This window comes from Pimephales promelas, chromosome 24 (assembly GCF_988280905.1).
Source record: "Pimephales promelas chromosome 24, fPimPro1.hap1.1, whole genome shotgun sequence".
Classification (NCBI taxonomy): Eukaryota; Metazoa; Chordata; class Actinopteri; order Cypriniformes; family Leuciscidae; genus Pimephales; species Pimephales promelas.
Genome location: NC_142792.1, coordinates 28,132,675 through 28,146,782, shown reverse-complemented (window position 1 = coordinate 28,146,782; position 14,108 = coordinate 28,132,675). Strand labels below are relative to the sequence as shown.

At 45.0% G+C, this 14,108-nt stretch overlaps 2 protein-coding genes across 2 annotated transcripts in view; both read left to right on the top strand.

Annotated features, from left to right (window-relative positions):
- LOC120480880 (NACHT, LRR and PYD domains-containing protein 3) overlaps nt 1-14,108 on the top strand; it is a 246,496-nt gene that overhangs the window by 169,530 nt on the left and 62,858 nt on the right. The window lies entirely within an intron of this gene.
- Nucleotides 1,011-13,437, top strand: LOC148969337 (stonustoxin subunit alpha-like). The gene is made up of 3 exons (XM_089126992.1): nt 1,011-1,180; nt 11,560-11,606; nt 11,821-13,437. Exons 1-3 carry the CDS (start codon nt 1,020-1,022, stop codon nt 12,387-12,389), a joined length of 777 nt encoding a protein of 258 aa, XP_088983118.1. The 5' UTR covers nt 1,011-1,019; the 3' UTR covers nt 12,390-13,437.

Sequence of the window (14,108 nt, the reverse complement as noted above, 5' to 3'; positions counted from 1 at the left end):
CTTAAATTCAATGCGTTATTTCCTAGTATCGATACAATAGATTGATTAACTTTTAAACGATTTTAGATCGATATATGCCGTCTGGAAGGCCAACTAGCAGAGTACAGATCGATGTAGTTGGATCGTATGAATATAAATTGATGTAGTAGATTAATCGTTACACCCCTAGTTTCCATTAAACAATTAATACAAAAATATACAGTATATTTTTACAATTTTGTCAACAAATCTGAGACAATGCCAGAAGAAGAGGCAAAATCATTTCCTGCATTATGGACATGACATTTGCAGTCAAAAGATAATGCATTCAATACCAATATTCATCACCACACCAATTAACATCCTCACTGGGGCTTGACCTTGCTACCTGCCCTCTGGTGCAAAAATCGTACTTTAACATCGATCTTCTCCAGGATGAGTCCATGCATCAAAATCCCCATTAATGTACACTGCTCAGTGTTTATATAATCCACATTCAGAGTGTTAAAAAGAAACACTGAAGCAGTGTAGACATTGATAAGCTAATTAAGGTGAGAGAAATTAAAAATGTCACTTCGGGGTTTCACCCTATACCTAAACTTACTACTTAGGTGCCCTTTACTGTTCCCTGCTGCTAAATCCAGGGTCACACTGTACGATTTTGGCTACGATTTGACTGTCAGAGACACATTTTTGAATCCTTGAAAAGATTCCTCTGCCCCTGGGTCAACATCTGAAATGTTTGATCATATTACAAGTAAATATAAGAAGAAATTCTGGCAGTGTGACTTTACACTGACAACCATCAAACCAAAAACCATCAGGAGTGCAGAGCCCCCACCCAGATTTCTTTTTTTGAGAAAAGCTACGATCATAATTAATGCTATGATAATTAATGTTTTTGTTACTTTTAAGAATCTACAAAGAATAACAGCTGAAAGTACAAACTACGCAGGTCAATGTGTGAAAGAAACTGATGTGAATGCCAAACTAATGTCATGTGGACTGTTGCTGTATGTCTTTGTAGATTGTCTGGCTGTATGGTGACAGAGGAAGGCTGTGGTCATGTGTCTTCAGCTCTGAGTTCAAACCCCTCACACCTGAGAGAGCTGGATCTGAGCTACAACCACCCAGGAGATTCAGGAGTCAAGCTGCTCTCTGATAAACTCAACGATCCAAACTACAGACTGGAAAAACTCAAGTATGTAGAGCAGGAAGAGCTTCCATTAAACTTCAAAAACACCTTTACAATATTCACTTATTACAAACTAGTTACACTTTATTATAGATTACATGACTACATTTAATAAAGTTTTTATTGAGAATGTACAGGGGTTTAGCTCTAGTTATACTACATTGAACTATACTATGAACATTCAGAGGTGTGCAATTATTTTCAGTAAACGCACAGATAAAGTAGTTCCCTATCGAGGGAACTCCAACTGCGTCAAATGACACTTTGGGGGAAGCCCCTCAGCGTAGCTCGTCTGAAGCATGAATGAAAACTAAGCCAATCTCCGATTGGAGAGCGTAAATGACGTAATGTGTGACGACACATAAGCGGAACCTATATAAGGACCCGGCACACATGAGATGTCAGCTTTCTTTTCTTCAGCAAGCGCTATCTGTTGTGTGAGTATTATTTATTGTTGTCTGTCTAAGCCACAAAAGAGAAATATCATAGCGAGTCAAGCGAGTTTCAGAAGATGTGTGCACCCTTGCCCTCGTTTTATCACGGGTGGGGACACACATCAACTGTGCACGCACTGTTTAGGGATGCAGCACACGCAGGTAGCTCTCGAGGGGGCTGCTTGCGAGCATTGTGAAAGATTAACGCTCCGCGTGCTGCTCCCGGCTGGCCATTTTCAATGATGATGGCCAGCCTCGCAAGCCCCGTGGTGCGGGACCCGCGCTCGCTGAGGCGGCGTGGCGACGCTCTTCATGGGGCTCGCAAATGGATCTGTCCAGGGATCTCGAGGCTGCTGAGGCACCTTCTCAGGATTCCTCGGGCAGTTCCGATGTTCTCGATCCTCGCGTGGAAGCCCGCTCCGCGGCTTCTTCCGCGTAACACGAGGACCCAATGCTTGAGCTGTCTGCCTCTGAGGAGGTGGATGTGCTCAGCATCGAGGGTGGGAATTTCGGGGATGACTCCCGTGTTCCCGCGTATGAGGAGCTGGTTGAGGTTGTTTCTCGTGCGTTGGCTCGTCTTAATATCAGTTGGCCAAAAGAAAAACAGGAAGCACAGTCTAAAAGCAAGCTTGATGAGCGCTTCCTGCAGCACAGAGAGCAACCTCATCACCGGGGCTTACCGTTTTTTCCTGATTTACATAACGAGTTATGTAAATCATGGAATAAACCATACTCTTCTCGTGTTTCCAACCCCCCTGATTAAACTATAGTAACATCATTGGGGCACGATTGGGGCACGAGAAAACGGTTATGGGGTGATGCCGTGGGTGGAGCAGCCTTTAGCAAATTATTTATCCCCTGAATTGGCATCATCCCTAAAAGCCCTGGTGCTGCCCACTAAGCCTTGCTGTGATACATCTTTGCTAGTGGGCAGGACTTCTATGGCTGCGGGTCGGGCTGGTGCGAGTTTACATACCATCGCGCTGCTCCAAGCGTACCAGGCCGACCTTTTAAAAGACATCGATGAGGGCGAGGGTCTAGCTCCGGCTGATGTTGCGGAGTTGAGGAAGGCCGTTGACTTGTCTCTCCGAGTCACCAAGGAGATGGCCCGTGCAATCGGCCGCTGCATGGCAGCAATGGTGGTCTTGGAGAAACATTTATGGTTGAATTTGTCGGGCATCAAGGAGAAAGACAGGGCTTTCCTCCTTGATGCTACAATTTCGCCTTCTGGACTGTTCGGCGACGCCGTAAACACTGCTGTCGACAGATTCCAGGAGGCGAAAAAACAGTCAGCGGCCTTCAGACAATATCTCCCTCGCGGCTCGATGTCTAGAAAGTCTGCCCCAAGTGTGCAGCCACAGCCATCCACTAGCTCCTCATACAGACAGGCTCAAAAGGAGAGAGTCGCTTCTAGAGCCCCCCCTTCAACAGCATGGGGGCATAGACGACGCTCTCAGCCTAAGCCTCAAGCGAAGCAGGGCGACCTGAGGGCCGTCCTGCAAGCGAAGAAGGCTAAGAGGTCCTAGCTGTGTTAGGACCTCTGCGGGCTGCCCCACCCGCGTTGGAGCGACTGAGATCATCTCCTTCACGGAGCCCACAGGAAATCAATGTTGTCTTCCCGCCGTTGAACACATTTCGGGACACATCGGTTTCCAGCGAACGCAGGCTGCTCTGTCCGCCCCACGGGCAGTTTTCACGTTCGCCCATCGAGAATCGTTTTCGGTCCAGCCCTGCCGGAGATCCGCTTCAGGGGGTCGAGAACGAATCCAGATTAATACCCGAAGCCAGGCTCGAGAGCCTGGTTCCTTTGGTAAAATATTTCGATGCATGGAAAGATCTCACAAATATTTCCCCATGGGTCGTGCGCACCATACAGAATGGGTACAGGCTGCAGTTCGGTTCCCGCCCACCCAGATTCAACGGGGTGGTCTGGACTGTAGTCGACCCAGTGCAGGGTCGGGTATTGGAATAGGAAGTAAATTCCCTTCTAGAAAAAGAGGCCATAGAACGTATTCCTCCACTAGACAGGGAGTCCGGGTTCTACAGCCGCTACTTCATAGTTCCCAAGAAGGATGGGGGGTTGCGTCCGATAATAGATCTCAGGCATTTGAACCGTTCTCTGAGGAGATTCAGATTCAAAATGCTGACTATTCCAACAATCGTGAGCCAAATTCAGTCCGAGGACTGGTTTGTTACGATAGATCTGAAAGACGCTTACTTTCATATATCCTAACTTCCATCTCACAGGAAGTTCCTGAGGTTTGCTTTCGGGGGCGAAGCGTACCAATATCGGGTTCTTCCGTTCGGCCTAGCTCTTTCACCCTGCACATTTATCAAATGCATGGATGCAGCTCTAGCACCTCTGAGACTCGAGGGTATCAGGGTGCTCAATTATATAGACGACTGGCTCATTCTGGCCCAGTCGCAAGAGCAGGCGGTTCAGCATCGAGATGTTGTCCTCACCCATATCCAGAAGTTGGGGTTGAGACTCAACACAAAGAAAAGTGTGTTGACACCAGCCCAGAGAACGACATTCCTGGGAGTGGTGTGGGATTCAGCCTCAATGCGGGCACGGCTGTCCCCCGCGCGAGTCGAATCCATCCTGGCCACAGTGGCTGGCATAAAGCTGGGCCAAGCCATCACTTTCAAACATTTCCAGAGAGTGTTGGGGCTCATGGCAGCAGCGTCCAACATTATTCCATTCGGCCTGCAGCACATGAGGGCCCTTCAGTGGTGGCTAAAAACCGGAGGTTTTTCCCAGAGGGGAAACGCATTCCGCACGATTGGCTATCTATGTGGAAGAAAGTCTGGTTTCTGTCCCAAGGTCCAATGTTGGGAGCGTCGTGGACGAGTGGACGTCGCGGTCATGGACAGCCACTTTACGACAGGCCTATGGCAGGACCATCATTCTTCCTGGCACATAAATTGTCTGGAGATGTTGGCGGTATCCCGGGCTCTGAGGAGCTTCTTGCCGGACCTCAGAGGTCACCATGTCCTCGTGAGGTCGAACAATATGTCAGTAGTGGTCTATATAAACCATCAGGGGGACCAGAGGTCTCGCCCTCTATGCAGATAGGCGGATCAGATCCTCCTGTGGTCCCAGGAGAAATTGTTGTCTCTAAGAGCGGCATATATCCCGGGAAGTCAAAATCAGGGAGCAGATGTCCTGTCGAGACAGGGGCTGAGGCCCGGGGAGTGGAGACTTCACCCCGAGGTCGTGCAGTCAATATGTCAGAGGTTCATCCCAGTGAAAGTGGACCGTTTCGCGTCGCGAGAGACGACCCAGTGTCCTCTGTGGTTTTCCCTCACTCCTCCAGCCCCCCTGGGGCTGGATGCCATGGTTCAGACGTGGCCGAGGCTGCGTCTGTATGCATTTCCCCCGATCGCTCTGCTCCCGGGAGTGCTAGAGAGGGTCCGTCGCGACGGGATCAGTCTACTGTTGGTAGCCCCGTTGTGGCCGGCCCGAGTATGGTTCTCGGACATTATATTGCTCCTAGACGGCCGTCCGTGGGAGATTCCCCTCAGGAGGGGCCTGCTGACACAGGCGGGGGGCTCAATATTTCACCCCCGGCCAGAGGTATGGAAACTGTGGGTCTGGCCCCTGAGGGGGCACAGTACCTAGAGGCCGGCCTATCAGCTGGAGTAGTGAAGACCATACTCAGCTCTAGAGCTCCCTCCACGAGGAAACTGTACAGATTGAAGTGGAACGTTTTCACCATTTGGTGTAGGGAGCGTGAAGTGGACCCGGCTAACTCCCCAGTGGCTTCAGTGCTGGAGTTCCTCCAAGATCGCTTCTGGTCTTACCCCGTCCACTGGTCTTACCCCGTCCACACTCAAGGTGTACGTGGCTGCCATTACGGCTTTCCACGCTCCTCTGAGTGATGGGCCTCTGGGGAGACACCAATTGATTGTACGTTTCCTCCGTGGGGCCTGGAGGATGAGACCTGCGGCTCGTACCAGGGTTCCCACATGGGACCTGGCAGTTGTTCTCGAAGGCTTGGCTGGGGCCCCCTTCGAGCCACTTGAGTCGGCTGAGGCCAAGAACCTGATGCAGAAGGTTGCTTTTCTGTTGGCCATCACTTCTCTGAGGATGGTGGGAGATCTTCAGGCGCTCTCCATATCTAACGAGTGCCTGGAGTTTGCTCCAGGCAACATTAAAGCTATCCTTCACCCTAGGCCTGGCTATCTGCCTAAGGTGCCATCTAATGTTGCACGGCCTATGGTTCTGCAAGCGTTTCATCCTCCACCTCACGTGACGGCAGATGAAGAGAGGATTAATTTGCTCTGCCCTGTCAGAGCATTAAGTATTTACATTCAGAGGTCCTCTTCATGGCGGAAGGCGGACCAGTTGCTGGTGTGTTTCGGGTCTCCCAAGAAGGGGCTTCCCGCTTCTAAACAGACGATCAGCAACTGGATTGTCCATGCTATTTCTGCAGCCTACCAGGTTCGCGGTATGCCTTCACCTGTGGCTGTGAGGGCTCATTCCACCAGAGGCATGGCGTCTTCTAGAGCCCTTCTCACGGGGGCTCCCATTCAGGAAATCTGCGATGCAGCTGGATGGGCTACCCCACATAGCTTTATTAGGTTTTATAGTCTGGACATTCCGTCAACACATGGCTCTCTTGTGCTCGCGTCCTGAGTGTGCCTGTGAGCAGCTTCACACTAGGGCAGGCAGGGCGCGTTGTGGCGTAGTAGGTACTCGTTCCCCCAAAGTGTCATTTGACGCAGTTTGAGTTCCCTCGATAGGGAACGTCCTCAGGTTGCGACTGTAACCCTTGTTGCCTGAGAAGGGAACGAGAACTGCGTCTCGTGGCCACGCCTTCCCCTGCCTGGGAGCGCTTGCTTCATCACAGAAGCTGACATCTCATGTGTGCCGGGTCCTTATATAGCTTCCGCTTACGTGTCGTCACACATTACGTCATTTACGCTCTCCAATCGGAGATTGGCTTAGTTTTCATTCATGCTTCAGACGTGCTACGCTGAGGGGCTTCCCCCAAAGTGTCATTTGACGCAGTTCTCGTTCCCTTCTCAGGGAACAAGGGTTACAGTCGTAACCCGAGGACGTTCTACCTGAAAGACTCAGGAGCATAGTTGCCAAGTCCGCTTATAATACGCGACTTTGGGCTTCTATTTTTAGTAAGTCACGTCAAAACACCACGAGTTGCGGGTTGCGTTTTTTTGGGCTTATTAATAAAAATATGGTTGCTTGTTAGGAAAATCTGACAAGCAACTTTGTTTTCTTTACATCTATGGTTACGTTTGCCGTTTTCTCAATCTCCAATACATTGATTGACACTTTCTGCTCACAACTATAGCCAATCAGTGCAATTATTTAAGTCAGGGGTTTTCAAATTGGGTGAATGTGAGCCTCCCCTTAGAGTAGGTGAGGACAGCCCCCCCCCCCCAAAAAAAAAACACTGTCTGCAAGCCCTAACGCCTCTGCAGTAAATGCCATCTTTTGTGTGTTCCAGGCAATGATGAGTTTCAATAACAACTGATTGTATGATCAATAACAAATCTTTTTTAATATTGTATTTGAAGACATTTTATTTTCATTCATAAATGATTCTTTGCAACCGAAAATAATTTCCAACTTCATGCAGGCCTAATTGAGGCTACTTTTAAAATCACTGAACATCAGTAGCATATGCCTAACCACAATTCAACAAAACATGCTTAAAGAGATGCACATCAAAATGAAAATTCTGTCATAAACTCACCCTCAAGTTGTTTTAAACCTGTATTCTGTCTTTCTTCAATATATTCCTTTGTGTTCAGCAGAAGAAAGAAATTCATACAGGTTTGAAACAACTTGAGTGTGAGTAGGCCTAGGCCTATATGATGACAGAATTTTCATTTTGAAGTGAACTATCCCTTTAACGTGTAATCGGTGCCAAAGCTACCGACGACGACACCTGACGGCTGAAAAGCGTCTCGAACAAAATCAGCACAATGGACAGCTCTACCTGATCAATGAACGACAACGCTGTTCGTTCACGGAACACATAACATTTAACAGTCAACTGCATTGAAATCATGTTATCAGATCGAACAGATTCACCTATTTTTCAAGAATTTTTTTAACGATCTAAAACCTTTTTAAACAAACAAAATGCGCCATTCACGTCATTTGCGCTACAAGAGCGGCAAAGCAATAAAAAAATAAAATAAATTTTAAAAAACCTATATGGCCCAAACAATTTATGCATTCAATTTCAAAACAACAAGTTGTAAGTGAGTTTTAATTTAATCGTCCATATTAGTGGGAACAATGAGAGGCCGCGCTTTTGAGCAGTAGGGATGTGACAATACCGGTAATAGCTAACGGTGTCACCGGCGAGGCATTTAAATCGCTAATTTAAAGGTAAACGTAAAATGCGCGCATTTTCACGGGCATCAATGGACATTCTTGGTGCGGTAGTGCGGAATAGAACCGTTTTCTTATTGTGCCTTGAATATGCGCTAGTTTGAAAACGAAACTAACTTTCACTTTTAAATTAGCGTCAATTCATCCTTCGCTTGGAGTTTGATTGACAGACATGTGATCTGACCAATCAAAATCCACCATTTTTGTCCGACAAAGCAGTCATAGGAGAGTCAGTAGATTAACGTCAGGAGAGTTAGTAGATTAACGTCGGTGGAACTTGGCTTTATCAGCCTGGCAATCTGTCACGACACATTAAAGAGCCACAAAACGGTAGGCCTTTAATTTTCTTTGACTGACCAAATTTGAAAGTTGAGACTTTGTTTCATATTAAATATTACCTGCACGGTCCTGTCTGTCGATGCGTTGAGGTGTCCACTATTTATCACTGCTTGAGAACATGGGTTGATGAATTCGAAATCGCCCCCTAAACCCCTACGTTAGTCCACTAATAGCCTACTGTTCACTTGAAGGAGTGAATGAAAAGGAGTAAATAAAAACGAGTGAGCGAATTCGGACAGCTGTTGCTGACAGAGACGCGATCTGACACTCGTCCCATTTTCTCACATTTTTTTGGATAAAAGCATCTTCGAATCTAGCCTAAATGTAGACTAATAATAATATTAATGACAATTATTATTGGCATTTATAAATGAGTTCACTTAAGACAGTAATAAGCATGTGTATCATAAAATAATTTATTTATGTTTTAATAAAGTTTTATTTTTTTATAGCTTAAACTGTTTATGAAATGTTTTCGTTTTAGGCTTTCTTTATAGGCCAATGTGAAGTTAAGAATAAGCCTTGTATATAAAGAAGAAAAAAAGTTTGTGAATATCGTTTCACCAGTCTAAAAACGAATAAAGAAAGCATGTTTTTCGTAATTTAATTACGAGTTAAAAAAAGGGAAAAGAAATGGACGCAAAAGTACACCGTCAGACAGTGTCAAATGTATTGGAGATTGAGAAAACGGCCAACCGTCACCATAGATGTAAAGAAAACAAAGTTGCTTGTCAGATTTTCCTAACAAACAACCTTTTTTTTAATAAGCCCCAAAAAACGCAACCCGTGCTGTTTTAACGCGACTTAAAAAAAAAAAAAAAAGTCGCGTATTATAAACTGCTTCGCGCCTCCCCTGTCGCTCTTTGGCGCCCCCCTCTCAGTGAGGGTTGTGTAGTGTGTTACTCTCAGTGTGTTCTGAGTGACAGTGTGTGTTATCTCAGTGAGGGTTGTGTAGTGTGTTACTCTCAGTGTGTTCTGAGTGTCAGTGTGTGTTATCTCAGTGAGGGTTGTGTAGTGTGTTACTCTCAGTGTGTTCTGAGTGTCAGTGTGTGTTATCTCAGTGAGGGTTGTGTAGTGTGTTACTCTCAGTGTGTTCTGAGTGTCAGTGTGTGTTATCTCAGTGAGGGTTGTGTAGTGTGTTACTCTCAGTGTGTTCTGAGTGTCAGTGTGTGTTATCTCAGTGAGGGTTGTGTAGTGTGTTACTCTCAGTGTGTTCTGAGTGTCATTGTGTGTTATCTCAGTGAGGGTTGTGTAGTGTTGTTACTCTCAGTGTGTTCTGAGTGTCAGTGTGTGTTATCTCAGTGAGGGTTGTGTAGTGTGTTACTCTCAGTGTGTTCTGAGTGTCAGTGTGTGTTATCTCAGTGAGGGTTGTGTAGTGTGTTACTCTCAGTGTGTTCTGAGTGTCAGTGTGTGTTATCTCAGTGAGGGTTGTGTAGTGTTGTTACTCTCAGTGTGTTCTGAGTGTCAGTGTGTGTTATCTCAGTGAGGGTTGTGTAGTGTGTTACTCTCAGTGTGTTCTGAGTGTTAGTGTGTGTTATCTCAGTGAGGGTTGTGTAGTGTGTTACTCTCAGTGTGTTCTGAGTGTCAGTGTGTGTTATCTCAGTGAGGGTCGTGTAGTGTGTTACTCTCAGTGTGTTCTGAGTGTCAGTGTGTGTTATCTCAGTGAGGGTTGTGTAGTGTGTTACTCTCAGTGTGTTCTGAGTGTCAGTGTGTGTTATCTCAGTGAGGGTTGTGTAGTGTGTTACTCTCAGTGTGTTCTGAGTGTCAGTGTGTGTTATCTCAGTGAGGGTCGTGTAGTGTGTTACTCTCAGTGTGTTCTGAGTGTCAGTGTGTGTTATCTCAGTGAGGGTTGTGTAGTGTGTTACTCTCAGTGTGTTCTGAGTGTCAGTGTGTGTTATCTCAGTGAGGGTTGTGTAGTGTGTTACTCTCAGTGTGTTCTGAGTGTTAGTGTGTGTTATCTCAGTGAGGGTTGTGTAGTGTGTTACTCTCAGTGTGTTCTGAGTGTTAGTGTGTGTTATCTCAGTGAGGGTTGTGTAGTGTGTTACTCTCAGTGTGTTCTGAGTGTCAGTGTGTGTTATCTCAGTGAGGGTTGTGTAGTGTGTTACTCTCAGTGTGTTCTGAGTGTTAGTGTGTGTTATCTCAGTGAGGGTTGTGTAGTGTGTTACTCTCAGTGTGTTCTGAGTGTCAGTGTGTGTTATCTCAGTGAGGGTTGTGTAGTGTGTTACTCTCAGTGTGTTCTGAGTGTCAGTGTGTGTTATCTCAGTGAGGGTTGTGTAGTGTGTTACTCTCAGTGTGTTCTGAGTGTCAGTGTGTGTTATCTCAGTGAGGGTTGTGTAGTGTGTTATTCTCAGTGTGTTCTGAGTGTCAGTGTGTGTTATCTCAGTGAGGGTTGTGTAGTGTTGTTACTCTCAGTGTGTTCTGAGTGTCAGTGTGTGTTATCTCAGTGAGGGTTGTGTAGTGTGTTACTCTCAGTGTGTTCTGATTGTCAGTGTGTGTTATCTCAGTGAGGGTTGTGTAGTGTGTTATTCTCAGTGTGTTCTGAGTGTCAGTGTGTGTTATCTCAGTGAGGGTTGTGTAGTGTTGTTACTCTCAGTGTGTTCTGAGTGTCAGTGTGTGTTATCTCAGTGAGGGTTGTGTAGTGTGTTACTCTCAGTGTGTTCTGAGTGTTAGTGTGTGTTATCTCAGTGAGGGTTGTGTAGTGTGTTACTCTCAGTGTGTTCTGATTGTCAGTGTGTGTTATCTCAGTGAGGGTTGTGTAGTGTGTTACTCTCAGTGTGTTCTGAGTGTTAGTGTGTGTTATCTCAGTGAGGGTTGTGTAGTGTGTTACTCTCAGTGTGTTCTGAGTGTCAGTGTGTGTTATCTCAGTGAGGGTTGTGTAGTGTTGTTACTCTCAGTGTGTTCTGAGTGTCAGTGTGTGTTATCTCAGTGAGGGTTGTGTAGTGTGTTACTCTCAGTGTGTTCTGAGTGTCAGTGTGTGTTATCTCAGTGAGGGTTGTGTAGTGTGTTACTCAGTGTGTTCTGAGTGTCAGTGTGTGTTATCTCAGTGAGGGTTGTGTAGTGTGTTACTCTCAGTGTGTTCTGAGTGTCAGTGTGTGTTATCTCAGTGAGGGTTGTGTAGTGTGTTACTCAGTGTGTTCTGAGTGACAGTGTGTGTTATCTCACATTGAAAAAAACTGTAATTGAGAGAGATCAACTGTGTGTGTGTGTGTGTGTGTGTTTACTGATTAACTGTGTGTGTTTTGTAGTGTGGATCATGGAGGAGAGATCAGGATTACAGCAGGACTACACAAATGTACGTCTACACACACACTCTCTCTCTCACACACACACACACACACTCACACACACACACACACACACACACTCTCTCTCTCTCTCTCTCTCTCTCACACACGCACACACACACACACACTCTCTCTCTCTCTCTCACACACTCTCACACACACTCTCTCTCTCTCTCACACACACACACACACACACTCACTGTTGTGTTTTCTCTCCATCAGATCTTCTTCCGCTCACTCTGGATCTGAACACTGTGAATGAACTCCTCCGTCTGTCTGAGGAGAACAGAGTGATTACTTACAGTGACACACTCCAGCCGTATCCTGATCATCCAGACAGATTTGATGTGCGGCAGGTGTTGTGTAGAGAGAGTGTGTGTGGACGCTGTTACTGGGAGATTGAGTGGAGTGGGAGTGTGTGTATATCAGTGTCATATAAGAGCATCAGCAGGAAGGGAGGGGGTGATGAGTGTGTTTTTGGATATAATGATCAGTCGTGGAGTTTGTCCTGCTCTCCCTACAGTTACTCATTCAGACACAATAACAGACAGACTGATCTCCCTGTAAAGCCCATCAGCAGGAGAACAGGAGAGTGTGTGTGTAAGAGGAGAAGAGGAGAGTGTGTGTGTGACAGGAGAATAGGAGTGTATGTGGATCCCAGTGCAGGAACTCTGTCCTTCTACAGCGTCTCTGACACAACGAGCCTCATACACACAGTCCAGACCACATTCACACACACACTCTATCCTGGGTTTAGGGTTTATTATGGATCATCAGTGAAACTGTGTTGATGAGTGAGAACAGACTGTACCCATAATGCTTTGGGTGGCGCATGATAAAGCAGTCAGAGTGAGATGTTGTTGCGTCTCTTATTGTCTCTTGATTCCAGTAATAACAGCTGACCTGCTGTCAGTGAAATAAAGAGAAAGCCAGAAGAACAGGCAGTGACACACAGAGAAGAGAGAGGAAATATGAGACACAATGAGACTCACTGCAAACATGTCTGATGATACGAGCCAATCCAAGACTTTCACTTTCAGACATTCATAGATGTGTGTGTTAGGCTCCTCCCCTTCACTTCTGGATCCAGTTTAAAACACCATTACTTTGCTCTGGGTGATGTGTGTATTATTACAGACGGCTCTGTTGATATATAGTGTGTGTACTGGACTAAACCTGTTAGTGGCTGTTCTTCTTTTATTATTAGTTCTGCTTTATCTTTTGATTGTTCGTCTCTGTTGTTGTGCAAATTCAAGAAATAAAACACTCTGAAAGATCATCTCAAAACACAGAGATGCAAAAGTTACAAACAACAGTTAATGTCAAGTGTGTGTGTGTGTGTGTGTGTGTGTGTGTGTGTGTGGTTCTCACTTGATTTACAGCATTTATCATGTTATTATTGTTGTTGTTGTCAGGATTATGTTTAGTTTTGCTGTTTTTCTTCATATTTGAGTTTCTCTTGATCTTTATTCCCTGTTTCTGATTATTGTTGTGTGTATCTATACACTCCTGTTCTAGTTTAGTTCATCACACACACACACACACACACGCACGCACACACACACACACACACACACACTCTTCTGAATGTCATAATCATTAGTTAATAAACAAGTATTGATTACTTCTATGAGATCATTGTATTTAATGATTATTGTTTAAATGAACACATTTTCCACTAACTGTGATTTGTGTGTGTGTGTGTGTGTGTGTGTTTCTGAAGTGTGTAACTTAGACAGTTTCCTCTGATAACAGATCTCTAGATTATAATGTGTGTTTTTTCCTTGAAATGATGTGTATTGTGAAAAGCGCTGTACAAATAAATGTGAAGTGAATTAAGAGTTTTATCTTATAAATCTGTTGCTTCTTTCACACAGTTTCACATTTCTTCAATCTTCAATTGTTAAGGTGTAATTTCAACAATATTGTGTTACGATCTCTGTGTGTGAAAATACAAAAGTGAGGAAAACATTATTGAGAATAAAAGTCTTATTGTGCTTATATTCAACATTTACCATTAGCTTTTCTTTTATGATGTTTACTTTTGTTGAACCACTGTTATTAATATTTTATGTAATATTAGTAGTATTAGTAGTCTGCTTATTGTAGGTGTTTATATGTCTCTATTTATTCCATACATCAAGATTTTCACATCCAGTGTTTTCTAGTAGTTAAAGCAACTTCCTGACTACAAACATGTCAAGTTTTAAAGCTCTCAGAGTTTGTGTGATTGATCTGCACTAGTTTTTATATCTTAACTCCCATACGGACAGGATATATTTTAGTCCTTTTTTTTGTTTTAGGGTGTATATCAATATCTGTTTATTTAACAATCTTAGCATTCAATTATTAGCCAAGTATCCATTTCATATATGGGAGACCTTAGGGATTAGGAAAAACATTGTTGCGTTTAGTTCTACTTCCGGTAGGGGTCTCTCAAAAACTAAAGCACTTTTTGACCATTCGTCACTAGCCTAAAATGTTTATTAGTGCTTCACACTCCAGTCCAG